Raw genomic sequence first — 22951 nt, 5'->3', positions numbered from 1 at the left:
GCGTCGCGGCGAGATCTATTTACGAAATTTCAGTCACCAACTTTCTCTTCCGAATGCGAAAATATTTTGTTGAGCCCAACCTACGTAGGAAGGGATGATCATCAAAATAAAATAAGAGAAATCAGAGCTCGAACAGAAAGGTTTAGGTGTTCATTTTTCCTGCGCGCCGTTCGGGAGTGGAATGGTAGAGAGATAGTATGATTGTGGTTCGATGAATCCTCTGCCAAGCACTTAAATGTGAATTGCAGAGTGGTCACGTAGATGTAGATGTAGATGTAGAACCTTAGGAAAATAAGAAATCAGATAAAGCAATAGGTGATACAAATGTATATTCTCTTGGGAACATCTGAATGACTCACTCCAGTAACTCATACCTACTTTCCCTTCACTTTTCTTTTGGAGTGTCCGCAGCTCGTGGTCGTGCGGTAGCATTCTTGCTTCCCACACCCGGGTTCTCGGGTTCGATTCCCGGCAGGGTCAGGGATTTTCTCTGCCTCGTGATGACTGGGTGTTGTGTGACGTCCTTAGGTTAGTTAGGTTTAAGTAGTTCTAAGTTCTAGGGGACTGATGACCATAGATGTTAAGTCCCATAGTGCTCAGAGCCATTTGCGCCATTCTTTTGGAGTAAGTAACAATGAACCTGTGACCTACCTGACTATTCAATCTGCTGTCATGCTTCTTCATAACTACATCTTTGTTCTGATGTATTAAAATCATAAACTAATTAATACCATACATTCCAAGCATTCTTTGAAGGAAGACACTGTCCAATTTTCATTTTTATAAGCTAAGTTTTAGCTTCTTCATCAGTTTAAAAATGGATGAAATGTAGAAAATCTGACAACATTTTCATGGTTATAGAAATTTGAGTTACATACACTAATTTGAAACTCTGACAGCCTGTTTTCACATACACAAAATATATGGCAAAACTTAGTTTTTCCAAAGATAAATTATATTTTACTGAAAATTCAAATTTCAATGACAAATAAATATTTCGTTACTGCTACTTTCATTCATCTCATAACTACCAGTGAAGTTTCTGTCAGCCCCTATCACAATTTTCATTCATAAACCTGACTGAGTAAATAGGTAAACTGAAAGAGGATGTGCAATTGTGTTCCTTAAAATTTTAGCACCAAGTTAAAAATTTGTTTGTTTTGTTTCTTGCAGTATTCATTCGTCACTAAACTGACGTCTCTGGTAGTAGTGAAACCAAATCAAACATCCAATGTGTCGGAAAGTGTGCAGCCTGGTAAGTAATGTTTGAACAAGTTGAGGACATAATAAATATAGTTTCTTTTAGAGCTGACAAGTAATGGTACCTCTCTCTCTTTCTCTCTCTCTCTCTCTCTCTCTCTCTCTCTCTCTCTCTCTCTCTCTCTCTCTCTCTCTCTCTCATTGTTCATTTACCATTTATTAATTTATTAGGCTACCTTTTCATTATAAAGAACTGTAATCATAACCTCCACCTTGTTTTAATTTACAGAAAGACTTTTAGATCTCATCAGTTTGCTGTACTACTACTCATTTAAAGAGTTTTCTTGATCTTTACAATTGCAATGTAGGTCAGTTACATCTCTCGGCAGGTTGTTTCTCAACTTTTATTTACTTTTTTGAGCCATTTTGATGATTCTTTTTCGCTAAACCACAAAATCCCTTCTAATTTTCTCAGTTCTTTTTCAAACTATTGTTAACTTTTTGAATTATAGTATTTAGTTTTCATTTATTTATTCTGTAAAGGATTTACATTGAAATGGTACTAAGCTACTCTTTCAAAGTATTTCCACCTGCCAGTTTCTCGTACATGGAAATCTAGCTCTACCTTCCAATAAAATATGTTACATATTGTTTAACTGAACATAATTTACTTTAGTCATTTTAGCTCCCAAATAGAATGCTAAACATCAATGTAAGTGTGCAGCATCCAGGAATTTTCTTAAATTTTTAAAACTGAGATCATCATCATCCCATTGACAACAAAGACATTAAAGACAGAGCACAAATGCAAGAATGGTTGGGATAAGAAATTGGCCATGGCTGTTTCAGAGGAACTATTGTACCATTTGCCTTAAGTAATTTAGGGATTTTTCGAAGATCTAAAATGAGTTCACAGTCAAGCATTTAAACACTAATCCCCTAACATAAGTGTCAAGTTTTGTAGCCATTCTTCCATTCAGGCAGCAATTATTCAAAAGGGATGGTATTGCCCTCTAATGTTTAAAATCTGCTACACTCGTAAAACAAATCCTTTAAAATAGGTTTTCCCTGTGTTACCTGACCTGTCAAGATGTATGTTTGCAAATTGAGTGCACTGAACATGGGTTTTAGCATTTATTATTTACTATTTACTTGCTGGGCAAATGAATGAATCATTTCTGTGAAACCTCTCACAGATAAAAATTTAAAAGTTCTGACTTGTTTTACTTTTTGATATTAAGCCTTGTGTTATCAATATTTGCAATAATAAAGTATAACAACCTCAGTGATTAATTAATCTGTGATTCAGCACAGCATAAAAATAATTTTAACAAGCACCTTACTAAAGCATGTAAACAATATTAAGGATGGCCCTTAACATTTCTGCCATCACCCTGTTATGTAAATTCACGCAAACTATGGTAAGGAACACACAATAAATTTGTTCACTTACTCAACTAAATATATATTCACATTTACCTGATTAGAAACAACTTTTCAAGTGCATTGTATTCAGGAACATATTCAGGTTCTTTATTATTCATCCATACCATCCCCATAGTCATAAAAAATCATCCCTGAAATGCATTTCCTGCACGAAGATTCCACACGTTACTACTAGTTACTACTATTGACAGCTGTGTTTCCAGTATTTATATGCACACATCCTGGCAGTGCCCATTAGTGAGAATCTAAAGTTAGAGCTGAAGCTTTCATTTCTCACTTTATCATGAAACTATCAGTAAATGTGAATAATGAATATCTCTTACCCTGTTGCATGTGATAACTCTGTTCTCATCAACTGTAGATTAGGGACATTCATTTCCAAAAAATGTAAAATTACAATGAGGCCAAACCATTGCTCACCTTCAGTATGAAAAATAGTTATGTTCTTTCCTTGGTGACAAAAGGAGGATAGACTGGGGAGGGCTGGAGAGCATGGGGAGGTCATTCAGACCCAAGGTTTTCATGCATTCACATCTTTTGCCTCCCCTCACTCTTATCCTCACCCTCCCAACAGGTGGGAACTCGTCTTGAGTAACTGGCTGCTCCTTTCCTACCTTCCCCAACCTACCACACTTTCTTCCCTGACACTAAGCATTGGCCATTCATTCTGCCTCCTATTAATTTTACATTAAATTATATTAAAATAAAACTGTGAATCATAAGATATAAGGGAATCATTTTGTGCTCGGTTAGGGGGAAAAAAAGCATTTTCTTTCTTGTCTGTTATGTCATCAATGTCTCATTTTGTTTCCAGTTTCATCATCCAGTGGAAGCTCAAACTTTGCTACCCCAGCTCTTATGTTAAGTGCTTTTGGTGAGTATGAAAGAACTGATTTACAAAAACCATTGGTTTCATTTAATGTGTGAGTATGACATCTGTTTCTGATACTTGCATGTTATTGGTAGTTCTTGGAAACTACAAACCTCACTTTTTGTTAGATTAAGAAGTAGGTATTTGACATGAATGATCTTTCACACCTTTTGTCATAGCTTTGTGTGGTATTATTGATCATTGTAGCTACATTCACCCTGTTTTACACAGAAAGTATATCTGGGGAATGTGATTTTAAGTATATGATTAGTCTGAAAAGTTGTTGGATATTCAGCCAGGTGGCATCAACCAAATGGCCCATTTCAACAATGACACTTAGCCATTCTTAGAACAAAAAATACATCTATAGAAATATAAAGACATTTTATTTCTGTGATTTTTTTTTTTTTTCATATTTGGATTACTTACCTACAGTTACGTATTTGTATATAGTGGCATCTCATTAGTATGTCCATTATTGCAACATTTTCACTTGTAGTACATCCATTATGGAAGTCCCAGTCCCAATTGCATTAATTACTTGTTTAAAATGACTTGCTTATATATTCTCCCTCCCAGCTTACCATTTCGAATTTGGCAGTTGGTTGCTGCAACTTTGCCACCGAGAGTTCTGGGAAAGGTGGGAGTAGGACGTTTGCAGCCATGGGGTGAGGGAACATGTGGGGAGGCAGTTCTGTTTAGGGCTGGCAGCTTTGTGCATCAAACAGATCATTTTCTGTTGTAGAAATGATGCATGGGAATAGTTTATATAGGTTGGCAGTAGCTGTCAAAACTTCAGAATTCTGAAGGCGAGTACTAAGGAAAGGCAGGTGTGAAGTTGTGGATAAACAATAAACTAAACATTTATTAGCATGTAACTCAGTTGATGGCATTCTTAGTCCATGTTTAGAAATTGATTGACTCTGTCTGTGATCGTTTTTGGTTGAATGGTGGGCAAAAATTCACCGATGAGGCATGTGGATATTGCACAAAAACTGAACATTCCTCCATCAATGTTGAATGCAATAGTTATCAAATAAAAACAACTGAAGTGGCATGTTTGGAAGGAGGACACAGCAAATGAACACAAGTGTATGACAGTCAGTTTCCAGAACTGGAAAACGTGGCACTAAAGTGGATCAAAGACGCTCAAGCTTTGAATATTTTGATTGATGGTTTTATTATTCTTGATAAAGCAAAATATTTGGCACAGAAAGTTGGATTCACAGATTTCGTATTGGATTTAGCCAATTTTGACACATTTTTGCTTCTTATATACTGAAGCATAATTTTTAGAACTTCTGGGTGTGATATTCCAAATACGTTCCTGAAAAGGCACATTTTGAATTATAATTTATTGTGATAGCATGTCAGGAAGTGTGATCACTTATTACCCCAAATCCTTAAATTTGGTACCCTTAATTCTGCATTTTCACAAAAAAAAAAATCATTACCAGATTCAAACAATGGAAAATCCAGTATGGAATGTAGCAATATTATGACAATGATATTGCTACTCACTGTATGGTGAAGATGCTGAGTTACAGGTAGGCGCAACAAAAACACTGTCAGAAAGTGAGCTTTTGGCCACCAAGGCCTTCGTCATAAATAGGTGTGTGTGTGTGTGTGTGTGTGTGTGTGTGTGTGTGTGTGTGTGACATTAACAAATTCAGTATTTTTCTGGGGTATGTTTTCCCACTTATCCATTCAAAAATGTACTAATTAGATCCCACTATACTTCATAGTGCACATCAGAAGGTATGTTATACAATTATTAATAATAGTATTGCTATTCCCTCCTATCCACATCCTCCATGGAGGATGACACGGCGGTTGGATGGTCCCGGTAGGCCACTCGTGGCCTGAAGACAGAGTGATTTTTTATTACATCCACATATTTAATTTGGAGGGACTTGGTCAAGGGAAGGAAGTCAGTATACAATATGGTTCTTAATGTGCTATGGTCTATTATTCTTCCATCCCTCTTCCATGATGTCTTAACAGATGTCCTACTATCCTGTCTCTTCTTCTTGTCAATGTTTTCCTTTCCTCACTGATACTTCAGAGAACTTTCTCATTCCTTACCGTATCAGTCAACCTAATTTTCAACGTTCTTCTTTAGCACCACATCTCAATTCCTTTGATTCTCTCCTGTTCCAGTTTTCTCACAGTCCATGTTTCACTCTATGTAATGTTGTGCTCCAAACCTAAGGTCTCAGAATTTTCTTCCTCAAATTAAGGCCTATAATTGATACTAGTAGACTTCTCTTGGTTAGGAATTCTGTTTTTGCCAGTGCTAGTCTGCATTTTACGTCGTCTTTGCTTCATACATCATTTGTTATTTTTCTGCCTAGGTAGCAGAATTCCTTATCTTCATCTACCCCCTCCCCCCCTCCCCCCATGAACCATGGACCTTGCCGTTGGTGGGGAGGCTTGCATGCCTCAGCGATACAGATAGCCGTACCATAGGTACAATCACAACGGAGGGGTATCTATTGAGAGGCCAGACAAACATGTGGTTCCTGAAGAGGGGCAGCAGCCTTTTCAGTAGTTGCAAGGGCAACAGTCTGGATGATTGGCTGATCTGGCCTTGTAACAATAACCAAAACGGCCTTGCTGTGCTGGTACTGCGAACGGCTGAAACCAAGGGGAAACTATGGCCGTAATTTTTCCTGAGGGCATGCAGCTTTACTGTATGATTAAATGATGATGGCGTCCTCTTGGGTAAAATATTCCGGAGGTAAAATAGTCCCCCATTTGGATCTCCGGGCGGGGACTACTCAAGAGGATGTCGTTATCAGGAGAAATAAAACTGGCGTTCTACGGATCGGAGCGTGGAATGTCAGATCCCTTAATCAGGCAGGTAGGTTAGAAAATTTAAAAAGGGAAATGGATAGGTTAAAGTTAGATATAGTGGGAATTAGTGAAGTTCGGTGGCAGGAGGAACAAGACTTCTGGTCAGGTGACTACAGGGTTATAAACACAAAGTCAAATAGTGGTAATGCAGGAGTAGGTTTAATAATGAATAGGAAAATAGGAATGCGGGTAAGCTACTACAAACAGCATAGTGAACGCATTATTGTGGCCAAGGTAGATACGAAGCCCACACCTACTACAGTAGTACAAGTTTATATGCCAACTGGCTCTGCAGATGACGAAATTGAAGAAATGTATGATGAAATAAAAGAAATTATTCAGATAGTGGAGGGAGATGAAAATTTAATAGTCATGGGTGACTGGAATTCGAGTGTAGGAAAAGGGAGCGAAGGAAACATAGTAGGTGAATATGGATTGGGGCTAAGAAATGAAAGAGGAAGCCGCCTGGTAGAATTTTGCACAGAGCACAACTTAATTATAGCTAACACTTGGTTTAAGAATCATGATAGAAGGTTGTATACATGGAAGAACCCTGGAGATACTAAAAGGTATCAGATAGATGATATAATGGTAAGACAGAGATTTAGGAACCAGGTTTTAAATTGTAAGACATTTCCAGGGGCAGATGTGGACTCTGACCACAATCTATTGGTTATGGACTGTAGATTAAAACTGAAGAAACTGCAAAAAGTTGGGAATTCAAGGATAAACTGAAAGAACCAGAGGTTGTACAGAGTTTCAGGGAGAGCATAAGTGAATAATTGACAGGAACGGGGGAAAGAAATACAGTAGAAGAAGAATGGGTAGCTTTGAGGGATGAAGTAGTGAAGGCAGCAGAGGATCAAGTAGGTAAAAAGACGAGGGCTAGTAGAAATCCTTGGGTAACAGAAAAAATATTGAATTTAATTGATGAAAGGAGAAAATATAAAAATGCAGTAAATGAAGCAGGCAAAAAGGAATACAAACGTCTCAAAAATGAGATCGACAGGAAGTGTAAAATGGCTAAGCAGGGATGGCTAGAGGACAAATGTAAGGATGTAGAGGCTTATCTCACTAGGGGTAAAGATAGATACTGCCTACAGGAAAATTAAAGAGACCTTTGGAGATAAGAGAACATCAAGAGTTCAGATGGAAACCCAGTTCTAAGCAAAGAAGGGAAAGCAGGAAGGTGGAAGGAGTATATAGAGGGTCTATACAAGGGCGATGTACTCGAGGACAATATTATGGAAATGGAAGAGGATGTAGATGAAGATGAAATGGGAGATACGATACTGCGTGAAGAGTTTGACAGACCACTGAAAGTCCCGAGTCGAAACAAGGCCCCCGGAGTAGACAACATTCCATTGGAACTACTGACGGCCTTGGGAGAGCCAGTCCTGACAAAACTCTACCATCTGGTGAGCAAGATGTATGAAACAGGCGAAATACCCTCAGACTTCAAGAAGAATATAATAATTCCAATCCCAAAGAAAGCAGGTGTTGACAGATGCGAAAATTACCGAGCAATCAGTTTAATAAGCCACAGCTGCAAAATACTAACACGAATTCTTTACAGACGAATGGAAAAACTAGTAGAAGCCGACCTCGGGGAAGATCAGTTTGGTTTCCATAGAAATACTGGAACACGTGAGGCAATACTGACCTTACGACTTATCTTAGAAGAAAAATTAAGGAAAGGCAAACCTACGTTTCTAGCATTTGTAGACTTAATGACAATGTTGATTGGAATACTCTCTTTCAAATTCTAAAGGTGGCAGGGGTAAAATACAGGGAGCGAAAGGCTATTTACAATTTGTACAGAAACCAGATGGCAGTTATAAGAGTCGAGGGACATGAAAGGGAAGCAGTGGTTGCGAAGGGAGTAAGACAGGGTTGTAGCCTCTCCCCGATGTTATTCAATCTGTATATTGAGCAAGCAGTAAAGGAAACAAAAGAAAAATTCGGAGTAGGTATTAAAATCCATGGAGAAGAAATAAAAACTTTGAGGTTCGCCGAGACTGGCAATGGCAAGGAAAGCGTTTCTGAAGAAGAGAAATTTGTTAACATCGAGTATAGATTTAAGTGTCAGGAAGTCATTTCTGATAGTACTTGTATGGAGTGTAGCCATGAATGGAAGTGAAACATGGACGGTAAATAGTTTGGACAAGAAGAGAATAGAAGCTTTTGAAATATGGTGCTACAGAAGAATGCTGAAGATTAGATGGGTAGATCACATAACTAATGAGGAAGTATTGAATAGGATTGGGGAGAAGAGAAGTTTGTGGCACAACTTGACCAGAAGAAGGGATCGGTTGGTAGGACATGTTCTGAGGCATCAAGGGATCACCAATTTAGTATTGGAGGGCAGCGTGGAGGGTAAAAATCGTAGGAGGAGACCAAGAGATGAATACACTAAGCAGATTCAGAAGGATGTAGGTTTCAGTAGGTACTGGGAGATGAAGAAGCTTGCACAGGATAGAGTAGCATAGAGAGCTGCATCAAACCAGTCTCAGGACTGAAGACCACAACAACAACAACAACATCTACATTGTGCTCAGCAATCCTGATGTTAAGTTTCCCACTGTTCTCATTTCTGCTACTTCTCATCACTTTTGTCTTTCATTGATTTACTATCAATCCATATTCTGTACTCATTAGACTGTTCTTTCTCTTCAACAAATTTTGTAATTCTTCTTTACTTTCACTGAGGGTAGCAAAGTCATCAGCAAATCTCATCATTGATATCCTCTTACCTTGAATTTTAATTCACTCTTAAACCTTTCTTTTATTTCTGTCATTGCCTCTTTGATGTATATAGTTAGCAATAGTGGTGAAAGACTACATCCCTGTTTTACACCCCTTTTAATCCAAGCACTTCATTCTTGGTTTTCCACTCTTATTGTACCATCTTGGCTCTTGTATATTTCCCATCTTTCCCTATAGCAGATCAGTATTTTTCTCAGAATTTTGAATATCTTGCACATTTTCAAATGCTTTTTTTCAGGTCAACAGACACCACAAATGTGTCTTTATTCTTCTCTAGTCTTGCTTCTGTTATCAGCTGCAATGTCAGAAATTTGTCTCTGGTTCCTGTATCTTTCCTAAAGCCAAACTTATCACCATCTAACACATCCTCAGTTTTCCATTCCTAAATATACTTATTTGGTGGTAAGGAAAATTGCAGCAGGATGTAAATAGTTTGAGCAAAGCAGATCACTTACTGATTAACAATAGAATCACTGAGGATTGGTAGAGAGAGAAAAGGGTGGGAAGTGGGAGGAAGGGTTGGAAAGGCGGTACTTAGTACTGGGGAGGGAGGCAGCAGATATGTGGGATAGGAATGAAACATAAAAGATCTGGAGCCGGTAATTTCGGACAGTGCAAGGTGGTGACATGGAGGCATGGATTGTGAGGGGGTGACAGGACAAAGGAAGGGAAGACTGTTAGGTAGAGGGTCTGGGTGCAGTGAGTTGGTGGAAACTGAGGCCAAGAGGATTACAGGAGCAAAAGATGTGTTGTAAGGGAAACTCCCACCTCCATAGTTCACAAAAACTGGTGCTGGTTGTTGTAAGGATCCAGAGGGTGTGGGCTGTAAAGCAGCTGTTGACTTGAGCACATTGTGCCCAGCTGTGCATTCCATCACTGGATGGTCATCTCTGCTCTTGTCCACAGTTTGGCAGTGGCCCTTAATTCTTGTGGACTTATTCCCTAGAATATCCTGACAGTATTTAACAAGAATATTTATCATATTTTTTGCAGTGGTACATGGATCTTATCCCTAATCCCTTTATATAGTAGATTACTGAGACAAAAAGCTAAATCAACACAACACATTTGGTTTAACAAACAGTGTTTGCAACGCAAAATTACGCGAAAATACGTCTCCATAAAGTCAAGAGCCACATCCGCCGCAGCAAACAAAGCCGTTGACATTGCAAGATACACGTGGATAAAGGAAGAAATGAAGAAATGGTATCGCGTTCATGACAACGTGTGTACACATCTAAAAGTGGTACATATGGCAATTACATCTAAGTTACACCCATGTGAGTTCAATGTTTTCGATCGAGAAGTTCGTCAAAGTGTAAGTGATCTTATTCACAACGTATTTTTGCGTCAGAACAAGAAATTATCTATGATTAGGAAGGTGAGTGAACCTCTAACCTCAAACTGTAAACAAAATTTTTCGCAACGTGTAATTAACTTATCGAACTTGGTTCTGTCCCCAAAGGAACAAAAAGTGCTTGAAAAAGGTTTTAAATATGCTCCTCCCCACCCTCCATCAGAAAAACAACTGGATGTTATGAAAGTTGATATTGAATATGCCTTAACGAAAGACACCACTGCAAAATATATAGTTGCCAATGCACTAAAGAACGAAACCAAATTCATGTGTAACATCCCACGGTCTATTGACTTTCACACCCTCAAGTCCTTAAAACAGAAATTACAACACCAAGGTATCATTGCCACAAAATCTGATAAAGGCAACAGTATTGTGCTTTTGAACAAATGTGATTATGTGGAAGTAAAACTGTTAACTAATATGAAACCAGTGCCTCCTAGAATGTACGGGCTTCCTAAACTGCATAAACAAGATGTTCCTATTCATCCAGTTGTATCATCATTCACTGCTCCGTCTTACAAACTAGCCAGTAAACTTGATGTCCTAATTAAGAGCAAGACTAAATTCAAACCAAAGCATGGTATTTCAAACTCTGTGGACCTAGTAAACAAGTTAAAAGGTATATCTGTCTCACACAGTGATAAATTAGTATCCTTTGATGTCAGCAGTTTGTTTTCTAACATACCAGTAGTAGAATGTATTGACATTCTGACAGAGCTGATGCACAAGTCTAATGTCAATCCTGTGGAATTGAATGAACTGAGACTGGCCACACAGACCTGTCTTGCACAGAACTATTTCCAGTTCCAAGGCACTCTTTATAAACAATTAGATGGCTTAGCTATGGGTTCCCCTCTTAGTCCACTGTTGGCTGAAATATTTATGGACCATTTTGAACAAAATTTTCTAAAAACAGAACCTTTGAGTGCAAACATCAAATACTGGTTTAGATATGTAGATGATGTCCTTTGTATGTGGACTGGTACTACAAGACAACTCAACACATTCTTAAAAAACCTAAACAGTCAACATAAAAATATCCAGTTCGCTATGGAAATTGGCAACAAATCCATAAACTTCTTAGATCTCACCATTGACATCAGTACACACACACAGACATTGTTTCAAAATTTACAGAAAAACAACAACTACAGACACAGTAATACTTTCTTGCTCACAACACCCCATAGCTCACAAACATGCAGCTTTCCACTCAATGGTACACCGTCTCATATCTATCTGCATGTTCAGAGATGATATTAAAGCAGAGTTAGATACAATAAAATTTATTGCCTCAGCCAATGGCTACAATCCAGTTCTTATTGACCACATCTTGCACAGGAATCAAAAATGGAAAATTATACCCCTCCTCTCTGCCCCACCTGCTTCCCCATCCACTGTCTGCAAGAAATGGTGTACTCTACCATTTCTAGGTCAGGTATCACAGACTGTAGCCAAAGCACTAAAATCCTGCAAGTATAGGGTTTCCTACTATGCCAGGAACACTACAGCCCAGTGTGTTTTTAATAGCAAAGATAAGATCCAGTTATTAGCCAACAGTGGGGTATACAAAATCACCTGTTCTGATTGTGACAAATTTTACATTGGTCAGTCAGGCAGAAACATATCAACTAGGCTGGCTGAACATGAACGCAGCTGGAGGTTGCAGAATTCAGACTCTGCATTTGCTGAGCATGTACTGAGTGAGGGTCACAACTACCAGCCGGTGTCCCCTGTACTTCACTTAGCAAACAAAGGCCATAAACTCAACCTGCTGGAAGCCCTGGAAATTAACAAACATCTTGCTCACAGTCCAGATCTCATCCTAAATGACCAGACACAACTCAACACTTCCCCTCTCCTAAACTTCATATAATCATCTTTGTTGTTCATTACTTCCCACACTCTCTCTTCCTACATATTCCCATTTTCCTGTAGTCATTAAGTTGTTTTATTTGTTGCAGTTGTCTTTGTATTCCACATATGCTGTAGTTTCAATAGTTAAGGGTTTGCTTTTAACTTGTACTTGTATTACTGTCCATGTGTAACTCCCCTTGTAGTTGTCTAATCAAATACTGTTCATATTTTACTTTGCTCATTTATTTAATGTAAACTGGTATACAGCCACTGCTTTGATTATAATGTTAATGTTAAAATGCAGTACCACCACACTCTCAAACTGTAGGTTCCCTCAAACACCTCAATTTTCCTGCATTTACTAATTTCTGTTTATCTCTTTGATATTACTTAAGTTACTCGTGTATTCTGTATTTACATTGACAACTGTCTGTTCTTTTTTAATTGGTTGTGTATCACTCTCCATGTTTCATACCTCTTGATGCAGCCTTGTATAGTACTAATTTTATCTTATTTCATTAGTTTTGTTTATTAATAGAAACTGTTATGTAGGCATGCTATTCCTATTTTGTGCTGAAGGTTTTCCTGTCAACTCCATTGTTATTTATGTACTGTTCAATTTTTACTATTTCATTGCAAAGATGTTACTCACTGTATTTTTCTACTTCACTCTAGATGTGTTACTTCTCTTCCAATGTTGTCTGCTAACATTTAACTTCTTTGGTGATAATACTCAGTAAATGTCTGAAGATGGCCTTGTAAGCCGAAAACTGGTTAGCAATAAAAACAATATTGTAGAACAAAAGCAAACTTGTGCTTTTCATTTATTATTATAATGTTGTTCTACCAAGAACCGATGGAAGATTCTGTTAATATGATACTTCTAGGTGTTCAATAGATATGTTGCAGTCCAGAGCATTGTCACTAATGGCTAGAATTGGGACCTATGGTATTTTTCCTTCATTTTGAGTACACCCTTTTACATTTAATCCATATTTAAGACAAGGTGCCACTTATCATATCAAATAAGCTTCAGGGATGTTGCAGCATTTGGTAATAATAAAAGTATTCTACAAAAAATTAGCACCGAGAGTATTATGTTTAACCGTGTCTAGCAAAACATATTGAGTGTAGCTATAGCAATCTATTCCACCATGTATTTTTGTTAATCACTGCTGCATATTGCAGTCCGTGACCGTATTGTACTATGATGTATGAGGTGTGATCAAAAGGTAATGGGAATTTTTTAAATTTTGTGGCCTTTATTAATCTGATTTCTACAGTTTTTTTAATCATGTTGGTACCGGTACACATGTTCCTGATGTATGTTTGCATTTTCATCTGTTTTTAATATTTAATTTATTGTTGACAGGTTATATCTGTTTTCATGTGTTCAGTGAATTTTTAACTGTGGAAAAGCTGGATCAAAGAATTTGGTTAAATTTCTCGTGGAAAAATGGAATAAAGTGAAGCACAAAATTTTAAATGTTGATTGAGGCTTTTTGTTTGAGTCAAAGAGGATTGAGATGATGCTTAAGGCAATGACCATTCTGGATAACATATCAATTACTGATGACAGTGTAATGTAATTGGATATATTTTCAAAAACTGACTATTTTCACTGATGACAGTGTGGAAGAAGTAAAGAAAGGGGTTCTGAAAAATCATCGAATCACCTTCAGAGGGGTTGCAGATGATGTCTTTTGGCTCATGTCAAGCTGCTACTTTGGATGTTTTGGGCATGAAATGTGTAGCAGCAATGTTCTTTCCAAAATTGTTGAATTTTGACCAAATACAATGTCATACAGATATCACTCAGGAATTGCTGAATGAAGTCAACAACAATCCATATGTCCTAAAGAAGGTGACAAAACATGGGTGGGGATTTCCTGAAGAGCCAAGGCCAACACAAATTGGACAAGTTCAATCACATGTGAAGGTTCTTCTCACTGTTCTCCTAGATTACAATTGGGTTGTGCATCAGGAGTTTGTTAGTCATATGGTCAATAAGGAATATGACATGGAAGTTGTGCACCATTTGCGTGAAGTAATCCAAAGAAACCAACCAGAATTGTGGCAAGGCACTCATGGAAATTGCGTCACAATGATGCTCCTGCTCACACCTCAATGCTTGTTCATGATTTTTTGGCAAAAAACAAAACCATTATGTTGCGTCAGCCCACTGTATTTGCTGAACATGCACCACACCCCCGTGATATAATTTTGCCAGCATTGATGAGATAAAAACAGATTCGCTGGAGGAGCTGAACGCCATAACAAAAATGAGTTCCAGAAGTGCTTCCAAGGCTGGAAAAAGGCCTGGCACAAGTGTGTTATATCGAAGGGGGATTACTGTGAAAGGGACGAAGTTGATGTTGTTGAATAAATCAGAAGAAAAACAAAAATTCCCGTTACTTTTTGATCCCATATTGTATGTGGGGAGATGTGACACCTAACACAGTGTGAAAAAACTGCCATGCATATGCTCCACATAAGTAGTACATACAATATGTAGTGAGTGAGATATAGGCATCTGCAAGGGTTGCTGCCCCCCTCCCCCTCCCCCTCCCCCTCCCAAATCCCACCCCAGAATCTGGAGCAAAGTTTTTTTACTCATAATAGTGTTCTGTCAAATTTCAGCAATGATTGTGTGTGACTCGAGTCAACTGTGTATCTAACATTCCTGAATGTGAAGTGAAATATTGTGACTTTAAGGACTATAACATTTTTTCACTCTGTTGATCAGAAATTATGTCCATTGCTTATTGCAGCGACAGTTTTGGTACTGTTCTGTGGTCAAGATGGGTGGAAACCATTACAGAACTGTGTTGTAATAGTGTCAAAAAAAACTATTGAAGTGCAGAAAGGGACCAGCCCCTACAACCTGCATTGGCATGTGTATTCAGATTTCAGTTCCTAGTGTAACATAAACATGGTTGCAGTAGATATTTATCATTCATCCCCAACTTCCATATGGATGCTACCTCCCCATCAAGTGCAGTGGATACACAGTAGTAGTTTACCCTTTGTCTGTGGACATAGATCTACATCAGCTTTCTGATTATACATTTGGTATTAGGCAATAAAATTACTGTAGAACACAGTCATGCTGTAATCTATGGAGCCAAATACATCAGTCAAAAAAAACATTTCATGGGCTAGGGTAAAAGAAGAAATGAGAAATTTCGAGGTTGAAAAGATTCATCTAGTATAATGGCCCTGAGTTACACTTTACCCAATCAGCTCAAAAAATTTAGCTAAGAAAAGCATGTTTTTTCCATTCATAGTTATTCTAGTATAAATTAAAGTATGTAAATATGAAAGTAATGCAGTAAATCCATGAACATGATCAGCTGTGAAATTCTGTGTGCAAACAATGTCATCAGAGTCAGATGAGTGTTTTTTAAAAGTTTATCCCTGTTCCTCCACTTTGAGGAACATTAAAGAGAGATTATTTGTTCTTTATTTTTGTTGGCATTCAAGAGAATTTTCTCAGTCATTCTTTTTTAAATTTCAGATTTTTAAATTTCATTGCCAGCCAAACATTATTGGATTGTGAATTAATTTTTGTGCAATATTTTCTAGCTATATTTCTTAACTTGTTGGTTTTTAAAATGGAATTTCCATATGCTACTGAAATATTCTTGCCACTTGCATTATCAAAGTAATCTACCTTAAAAGTTCCAGGGAAACAACTGTAAATTGTTAGAGATAACATAAATTTTGTATACATGCCATCGGTATTATTTCTTGGTGAGGGACACATTTTCAAACTCACCAGTTCACTTATATAAAAAATGGCAATTTTAGAATGTTGCACCCTCTGGGATAAATTTCTTTGATTGCCCATGTAAATGGGATGATGATGATTGAAGCAATTATAAACAAACTTCTGTTGCAAGCAATATGAATTTTAATTGATGAAACATAGAATAAAGCACAAATGAAAGATTACTATGCTATTAGCTTTCAGAATAGTCATTCAGCGAAAGAGGAGAAATTGTTTGAGAAAATGAGGCCATTAAAACTGTTGCACAGGAAATTTGCTAAAAACTTTGGAAGATGAACTGGGGCAGTAAAAGAAAGAAATAAATGCTTACTGTAATGCATATTTCAACTTTTCTAGTAAGCTACCTTGCAATGAGCAGTAGTTTTTATGTTCTTCAAAAAATGTCTATTAATTAGTAAGATTGTTGTCTTGTGTTTAGAGTCTTCATCTTGAAACTGAACTACTATACAGCAAAGCTTCAGTAACAGTCAGCTGCATTACAGAAAATTCGATCCTTACAAAAAAAGTGTTGATCAATGTTTCTTATGAATAACACTTATTTATTACCAGTTGTGCTGAAATATGGTTTCAGCAGTGTTTTTAATCAGCAACAGACACACACTAGTTTTCTCTATAAAATGGAGATCTTCTTTGAGACAGATATATAAATAAATTTTGTAGATTAATACTTATTATGGAAGCTTGTACACTTAAAGAGGTGATGCATATTACTAAAGCTCAAATATAATTGTATAATAGCAAGTTCCTTACTTAGGAAGAAGCATGTAGATGATTCTAAGAACTGTAAGGTTCTGTCTTAATTTTCCAACAGCACCCGATCGTTTTGGTCAAGCAGGGGCTCCTGGTGGTGCAGGACTTGCAGGGCCTCCATCATATGCATTTGCTGGGGCTCCCACATTAGGTATCCGGCCAACGCAAGTTTACAGACCACACTATTCTACAGCAGTTTATGGACCCCCACCTCCACCACAACCATCAACAACAAAGGCAGCAATGTCGACTACTACTCATAAAAGTACAGGTAACAGATTTTCCTACTAATCTGTGCAATATATAGGCATTCAATTTTGTGTTCATGTTATTATTGATTATCTTCACACTTTTTGTGTAACAGCTCATTCAAAAACCACTGGTTGCAAGCACACCATGAATGAAATTAATTGTTACCTTTTCTAAACTAAGAACAGAAAAATAATGCATTACCTTTACTTATGTTGCTGCTTTCTGATTTTCCATGTAGTTTAATTTATTATATTCAATTTATAGCTACAAGAATGTATTGAGCAAGCAATAAAGGAAAGCTAGGCAAAACATGGAAAAAAATTAAAACTCTGAGAGAAGTAATAAAAACTATGCTGTTTGCCAATGACATGTAATTTGCAGAGATTGCAAAGGGCTTGGAAGAACAGTTGAATGCATTGGTTGATGTTATGAAAAGAGGTTATAAGATGAACTTCAACGAAAGTAAAATGAGCGTAATAGACTATAACTTAATTAAATCGGGTGATGTTGATATAATTAGGTTGATTAACCCAACAATGCTTCACCATTGCTTAATATGTATGCTAAATGTGTATGGGAATTGGATATATGTCCTAATCTCCTTCCCCCCCCCCCCCCCTCCTTCTCCCAGCCCATATCTTTGTGCTCCCTCTCTTCTCTTTGTACATCACCTCCTCCTGTCCACTCTTTCTGTACATCACCTCCTCCTCCTCCTCCTCCTCCTCCTCCTCCTCCTCCTCCTCCTCCCCCTTCTCTGTCCATCTCCTTCCCCCCCCCCCCCAATCCACTCTCTGTCAATCTTCCTCTCCTCCCCTTCCACCCCCCCCCCCCCCTGACCATCAGTCTTGTTTATTGTTATTCCAAACAAAACCTTGATTGAGAATTGAGTTCACTTAAAATGAGTGGGTAAATCCGTTGGGATCATGGGTATGTGGAGTGCAAGAGAGACACCTCCAGCTGCTGGATCTGTGTGAGTAGTAACTTCAGTGACAGTATTTACAAAAGTTTAATCTGTGAACACAAATTCCTGTAGTCTGTTAGAACAGACTGCTAAGAACATAACAAAACAGCATATTGCTGTGTATACAATTTTTGTTTAAATTTTATATATGGAAAAAGAATATATATGAAATATAAAACTTCTCTAATGGTTTAAATGCCCTGCTATTGAAGTTAAAACTGACTGTGAGAAAGAAAAGAAAACTGTACATTTTCACTGCACAGCATTTTCTTTCTCAGTCATATTTAACAGAAAACTTGTACACTGCTGCACAAAAAATGTAGCTTATGTTTACTAGAGTAACATGTTAAAATCTAAAGTAAATAGGTCAAGAACTTTCCTAGATTTTTGGTAACACAGAATATCTTGTGTTTGTATAGTAGTGTAGGTTAGAAAAAGGCACACTAAACCTACTTGATAAGTTTGCTATTTGAGTATTAAAACAACTGACAGTTTAAGTAGAAAGGATGTAAAATGCAGACCAGCATTAGCAAGAAAAGCATTTTTTGGAAAAGAGAAAGTTTTTAATACTTAAGTAAATCTACATGTTAGGAAGCTTTTTCTGAAGGTGTTTAGAGTGTAGCCTTGTACAGAGTGAAACATGGATGATAAACAGTTCAGGCAGGAAGAGAATAGAAGATTTTGAAATGTTGTGCTACAGAAGAATCTTGAAAATTAAATGGTTAGATCAAATAACTGGTAAGGAGCTACTTAACTGAATTAAAAAGAAAAGGAAAGAGATATAACTTGATGGAATCAGTTGACAGGATACATCCTGATGCATTTGAGGATCATCAGTTTGCTAACAGCAAGGAGGAGGAAGGGGTTGAAAATTGTAGAGGGAGACCAAGGCTCGAATACAGGAAACAGATTCAAATGGGTGTAAGCTTCTACAATTATATATAGGTGAAGAGGTTTTCATAGGATAGAGTAATGTGGAAAGAAAAGGTTGCGTTCTTTTCAGGGAACACTATTGAGAAAATTTACGGGACCAGATTTGAGGCTGACTACTGCCAACATATGTTTAGTGCACCATGAACATAAGATAAGAAAAATTAGGGCTTGTATGAGGCATATAGACAGTCAGTTTTCCCTCACTATATTTGCTCGTGGAATGGGAAAGAAAACGAATAGCAGAAGTACAGTGTACCTTCTGTCATGCAGTGTGTGGTGGCTTGTGGAGTATTTATGTAGTTGTAGATGTATTTACTGAAATATCTTTTTTGCAGTGAAAATGTGCATTACTGAATTACTGGACAGCTCTTAAAAATAAATTAATTACTTGCCAGTATGTTGGATGTTTATCTATGAAGTTTTGACCATGGCTGCTGGATTGACAGACAATATTGAGTGATACTGAAAATGTTTATGCCAAGTAGGAATAAATGATATCCAGAAAGTAGTAAATTTGTTAACTTCCATGTCAGGAGATTCTTCTAGCAAAAGAACAGAAAGGATTGGAAAAAGAATACAAGTACCTAAGGATATAGGAAAAGTCACGCACGATGCTAAGGGGGGAAATGGACTGTTAGAACTGGACAATATTTGAAAACATGATCACTTAGAATTTGCAGACAGTGAGCAAATCAAAGATGAGGAAGTTTGTCATGAACACACTCAAAAGAGCGGTGATGGTGGTTGTGGTAGTAGTGGTAGTGGCAACCAAATCACTGAAACTACTGCTAAGAAAACTGGAAGCAACATGGGGTTTATATAAAATCCAGTAAATAAAATATGTTGTGAAAATGAAGATGAAAGCAGCATTTAAGCCTTTGTTAGAGATCATTTGTGGTACCATTATGAAATACTCCTTGAAATGCTTTGCTGAGGGCTAACATCATTTAATATCTAAATTTAAATCTCTCTTCCAAAAGTTTAGTTTGGTTCATTTCTGAATTCCACAAATGTTGCAGTTGCACCACACATCATCCCACAGGAAGACTTGATGTGGCTCAAAAGTGTCAAAGTTGGCAATGACACTATCAATCTACCAAACATTTCAGGCAGCATGGAGACATACAAGCTTGCAGCCACAGAGGTGAGCATAAATAACCTCAGAAACAATGTGTCATTATTGCAATTTCTAAACGTAATTATACATTCTTTAAAAGCTATCTTGTTAAACATCTATATCAAGTTTCTATCAACTTTTTTACAGGCAAACTTGGAACATGAAGTATGTGTTGGACATGATCCTGAGATATCTAGCCACTGCCGTTATTTGAAATACTGTGCACTTGATGTATTTGCATCCAATTTGACATTATATTATAACACTCCATACTTCTGCTCTATTAATGGGTAAGTATTAGTAAAAACATCATTATTGCATTATTGAAAACATCTTTACTAATTCAAAAGTGTGATGGAATAAGCTTATCTGGAGCAACTGGGGGAAGCACAAGTATATGATGTGCAACATTGAAACAGTAATTTACTTACTTTTGTAACTGTTTCACTACTAAATAATCTTAATATGTGGTGACTTCGCTTTTTCATATGTCAATTTCTTTTTTCTCTCATTGTAATCCATTCCTCAAATCTCACCTACTTACATATGTGTTCTTCTTCCCATTTCTGCGGGTTACTTAAAGTCCAAGTCCACTCACTTTCTCCGATATACCCCTGTGCTCATTCTTTCTCCCATCATCTGCTTGTTATAATTTTGCTATTTCTTTCATTTGCACATCTTCTGCAGAAGTTACACTGCTTCATTTCAATCCTAAATAACTGGAAGATGTCTCTGTTGCTCTTTTTATTCCTGTTCCTGTTTAAGTGGAAATGTCAGTTTTCTCTTAGTATGCACTGGGGTGACAAGTCATGGTATAGTGATATGTACATAATTTTATCCTTTTTGGCTAGGGAACATGACAGCTGTTTTTATAAATTTCCTACATTGTAATGATATGCACATCTACAGATGTGGTAGTACATATGCACAAGGTATATAAGAGCAGTGCATTGGTGGAACTGTCATTCATATTAACTGTGATTCATATGAAAAATCTGCTTACATGATTATGGCCACACAATGGGAATCAACAGACTTGGAACATGGAATAATTGTAGGAGTTAGATGTATCAGACAGATCATTTTGGAAACCACTAGAGAATTCAGTACTCTGAGATCCGCAGTCTCAGGAGTGTGCCAAGAATACCAAATTTCAGGCGTTACCTCTCACCATGGACAACGGAGAGTAGCAGCATTTTCACAGTGCTAATGGACAAGCAACACTGCATGAAATAGCTACAGAAATCAATGTGGGATGTACGACAAACACATCCATTAGGACAGTGTGGCAAAATTTGGTGTTAATAGGGTAAAGCCACAGATAATGCCTTTGTCAACAGCACAATATCACCTGCAGCACCTCTCCTTGGCTTGTGACCATATCAGTTGGGCCCTAGATTACTGGAACACCAGTTCAGTTAGTAAGAGCTGGTGGTAGGGTTCAAGTGTGGCACGGACTCCACGAAACCATGAACCCAAGTCATCAACAAGAAGGCAGTGTGCAAGCTGGTGGTGGCTTCATAATGGTGTGGAGTGTTACATGGAATGGACTGGGTCCTCTGGTCAAGCTGAACCAAAGATTGACTGGAAATGGATGTTCAGTTACTTGGAGACCATTTGCAGCCATTCACGGACTTCATATTCCCAAACAATGATGGAACTTTTAGATATGACAGTGCACCATGTCACTGGTCCAAAATTTTTCGTGACTGATTTGAAGAACATTCTGGACAATTCAAGAAAATGATTTGGCCACCCAGACTGCCTGGCATGAATCTCATCATACATTTATGGGACATAATTGAGAGGTCAGTTTGTGCACAAACTGGATTATGGATGGCTATAGAGGCAGCATGGCTCAGTATTTCTGCAGGGGACTTCCAACAACTTGTTGAGTCGTTGACACTGCACTACACTGGGCAAAAAGAAGGTCTGATACAGTATTAGGAGGTTCCCATGACTTCTGCTACCTCAGTGTATGTTCGCTTTATAGTTCTCTTGTTTTCTACACATTTATCTTCATTTATTTTTTTTTCTTTCGACATTAATATGTCTGAAACATGACTCTTTCTGACTGGGCTGGGTCAGAGCTGATGCAACCATTTCCTTTCCACTCATTTTCTACCTCTTTTCGTTTTCAAAAGCATTAACTCCCACAGATTTACATAAGTATAATAGAATACAGTATATCATCTAGAAAAGTAACATGAAAATGCCAAATAAAATAGATTAAAGTAGTTGCTTTTACTCTGTAAAATGTAAATGAGCTGCTAAGATACCCTTGGATATAATATGCATAGTAAAAATCACCAGTGTAAATATTTTATTTCAATGTAGAATGGTTCATAAGAGGAATGTTTTTGTTAAGTGTGACCAGTTTCACATTAAACAAAATGTCATATCAAAACAATAATATTACTACGCCTTAATCTACATTAAAGATTCCAGCAATGTGGAGGCACTTAACATAACAATCAACCAACTCAACCAACTTCTGAACTCTGTTCACAAAAAAATGTGCTGTTTGATGTTTCACCCATGGCTGCATGGCCATTTTAACATCATTGACATGATGCTGACTACCTAAATGGTTTTTCTTCTGTTAAAATGCAAGAACAGTTGACAATCACTGGGTGCTAGATTGGGGCTATATGGATGGTCATGAAGTTGTTCCCAGCCATATAAGACATCTGTCTTTGAGCCATGTGTGAATGGGCATTATTAGAAAGCCCCCCCCCCCCCCCCCCCCAAAAAAAAAAAAACCTTTTCTGAAGTACCATGCCTTAACTGAG

At 37.5% G+C, this 22951-nt stretch overlaps 1 protein-coding gene across 1 annotated transcript in view; it reads left to right on the top strand.

The window, feature by feature from the left end:
* The window catches only part of LOC126160490 (inter-alpha-trypsin inhibitor heavy chain H4-like), a 216823-nt gene that overhangs the window by 188010 nt on the left and 5862 nt on the right, over positions 1-22951 (top strand). Inside the window, exons 12-16 of the mRNA XM_049916911.1 lie at positions 1174-1255; positions 3461-3520; positions 16958-17167; positions 20062-20186; positions 20307-20449. Coding sequence (XP_049772868.1) covers positions 1174-1255; positions 3461-3520; positions 16958-17167; positions 20062-20186; positions 20307-20449 — 620 coding nt within the window. The remainder of the gene's footprint in view (positions 1-1173; positions 1256-3460; positions 3521-16957; positions 17168-20061; positions 20187-20306; positions 20450-22951) is intronic.

Source organism: Schistocerca cancellata, chromosome 2 (assembly GCF_023864275.1).
Source record: "Schistocerca cancellata isolate TAMUIC-IGC-003103 chromosome 2, iqSchCanc2.1, whole genome shotgun sequence".
NCBI classification, from domain to species: Eukaryota; Metazoa; Arthropoda; class Insecta; order Orthoptera; family Acrididae; genus Schistocerca; species Schistocerca cancellata.
This window is presented reverse-complemented; position numbering and strand designations above follow the sequence as displayed.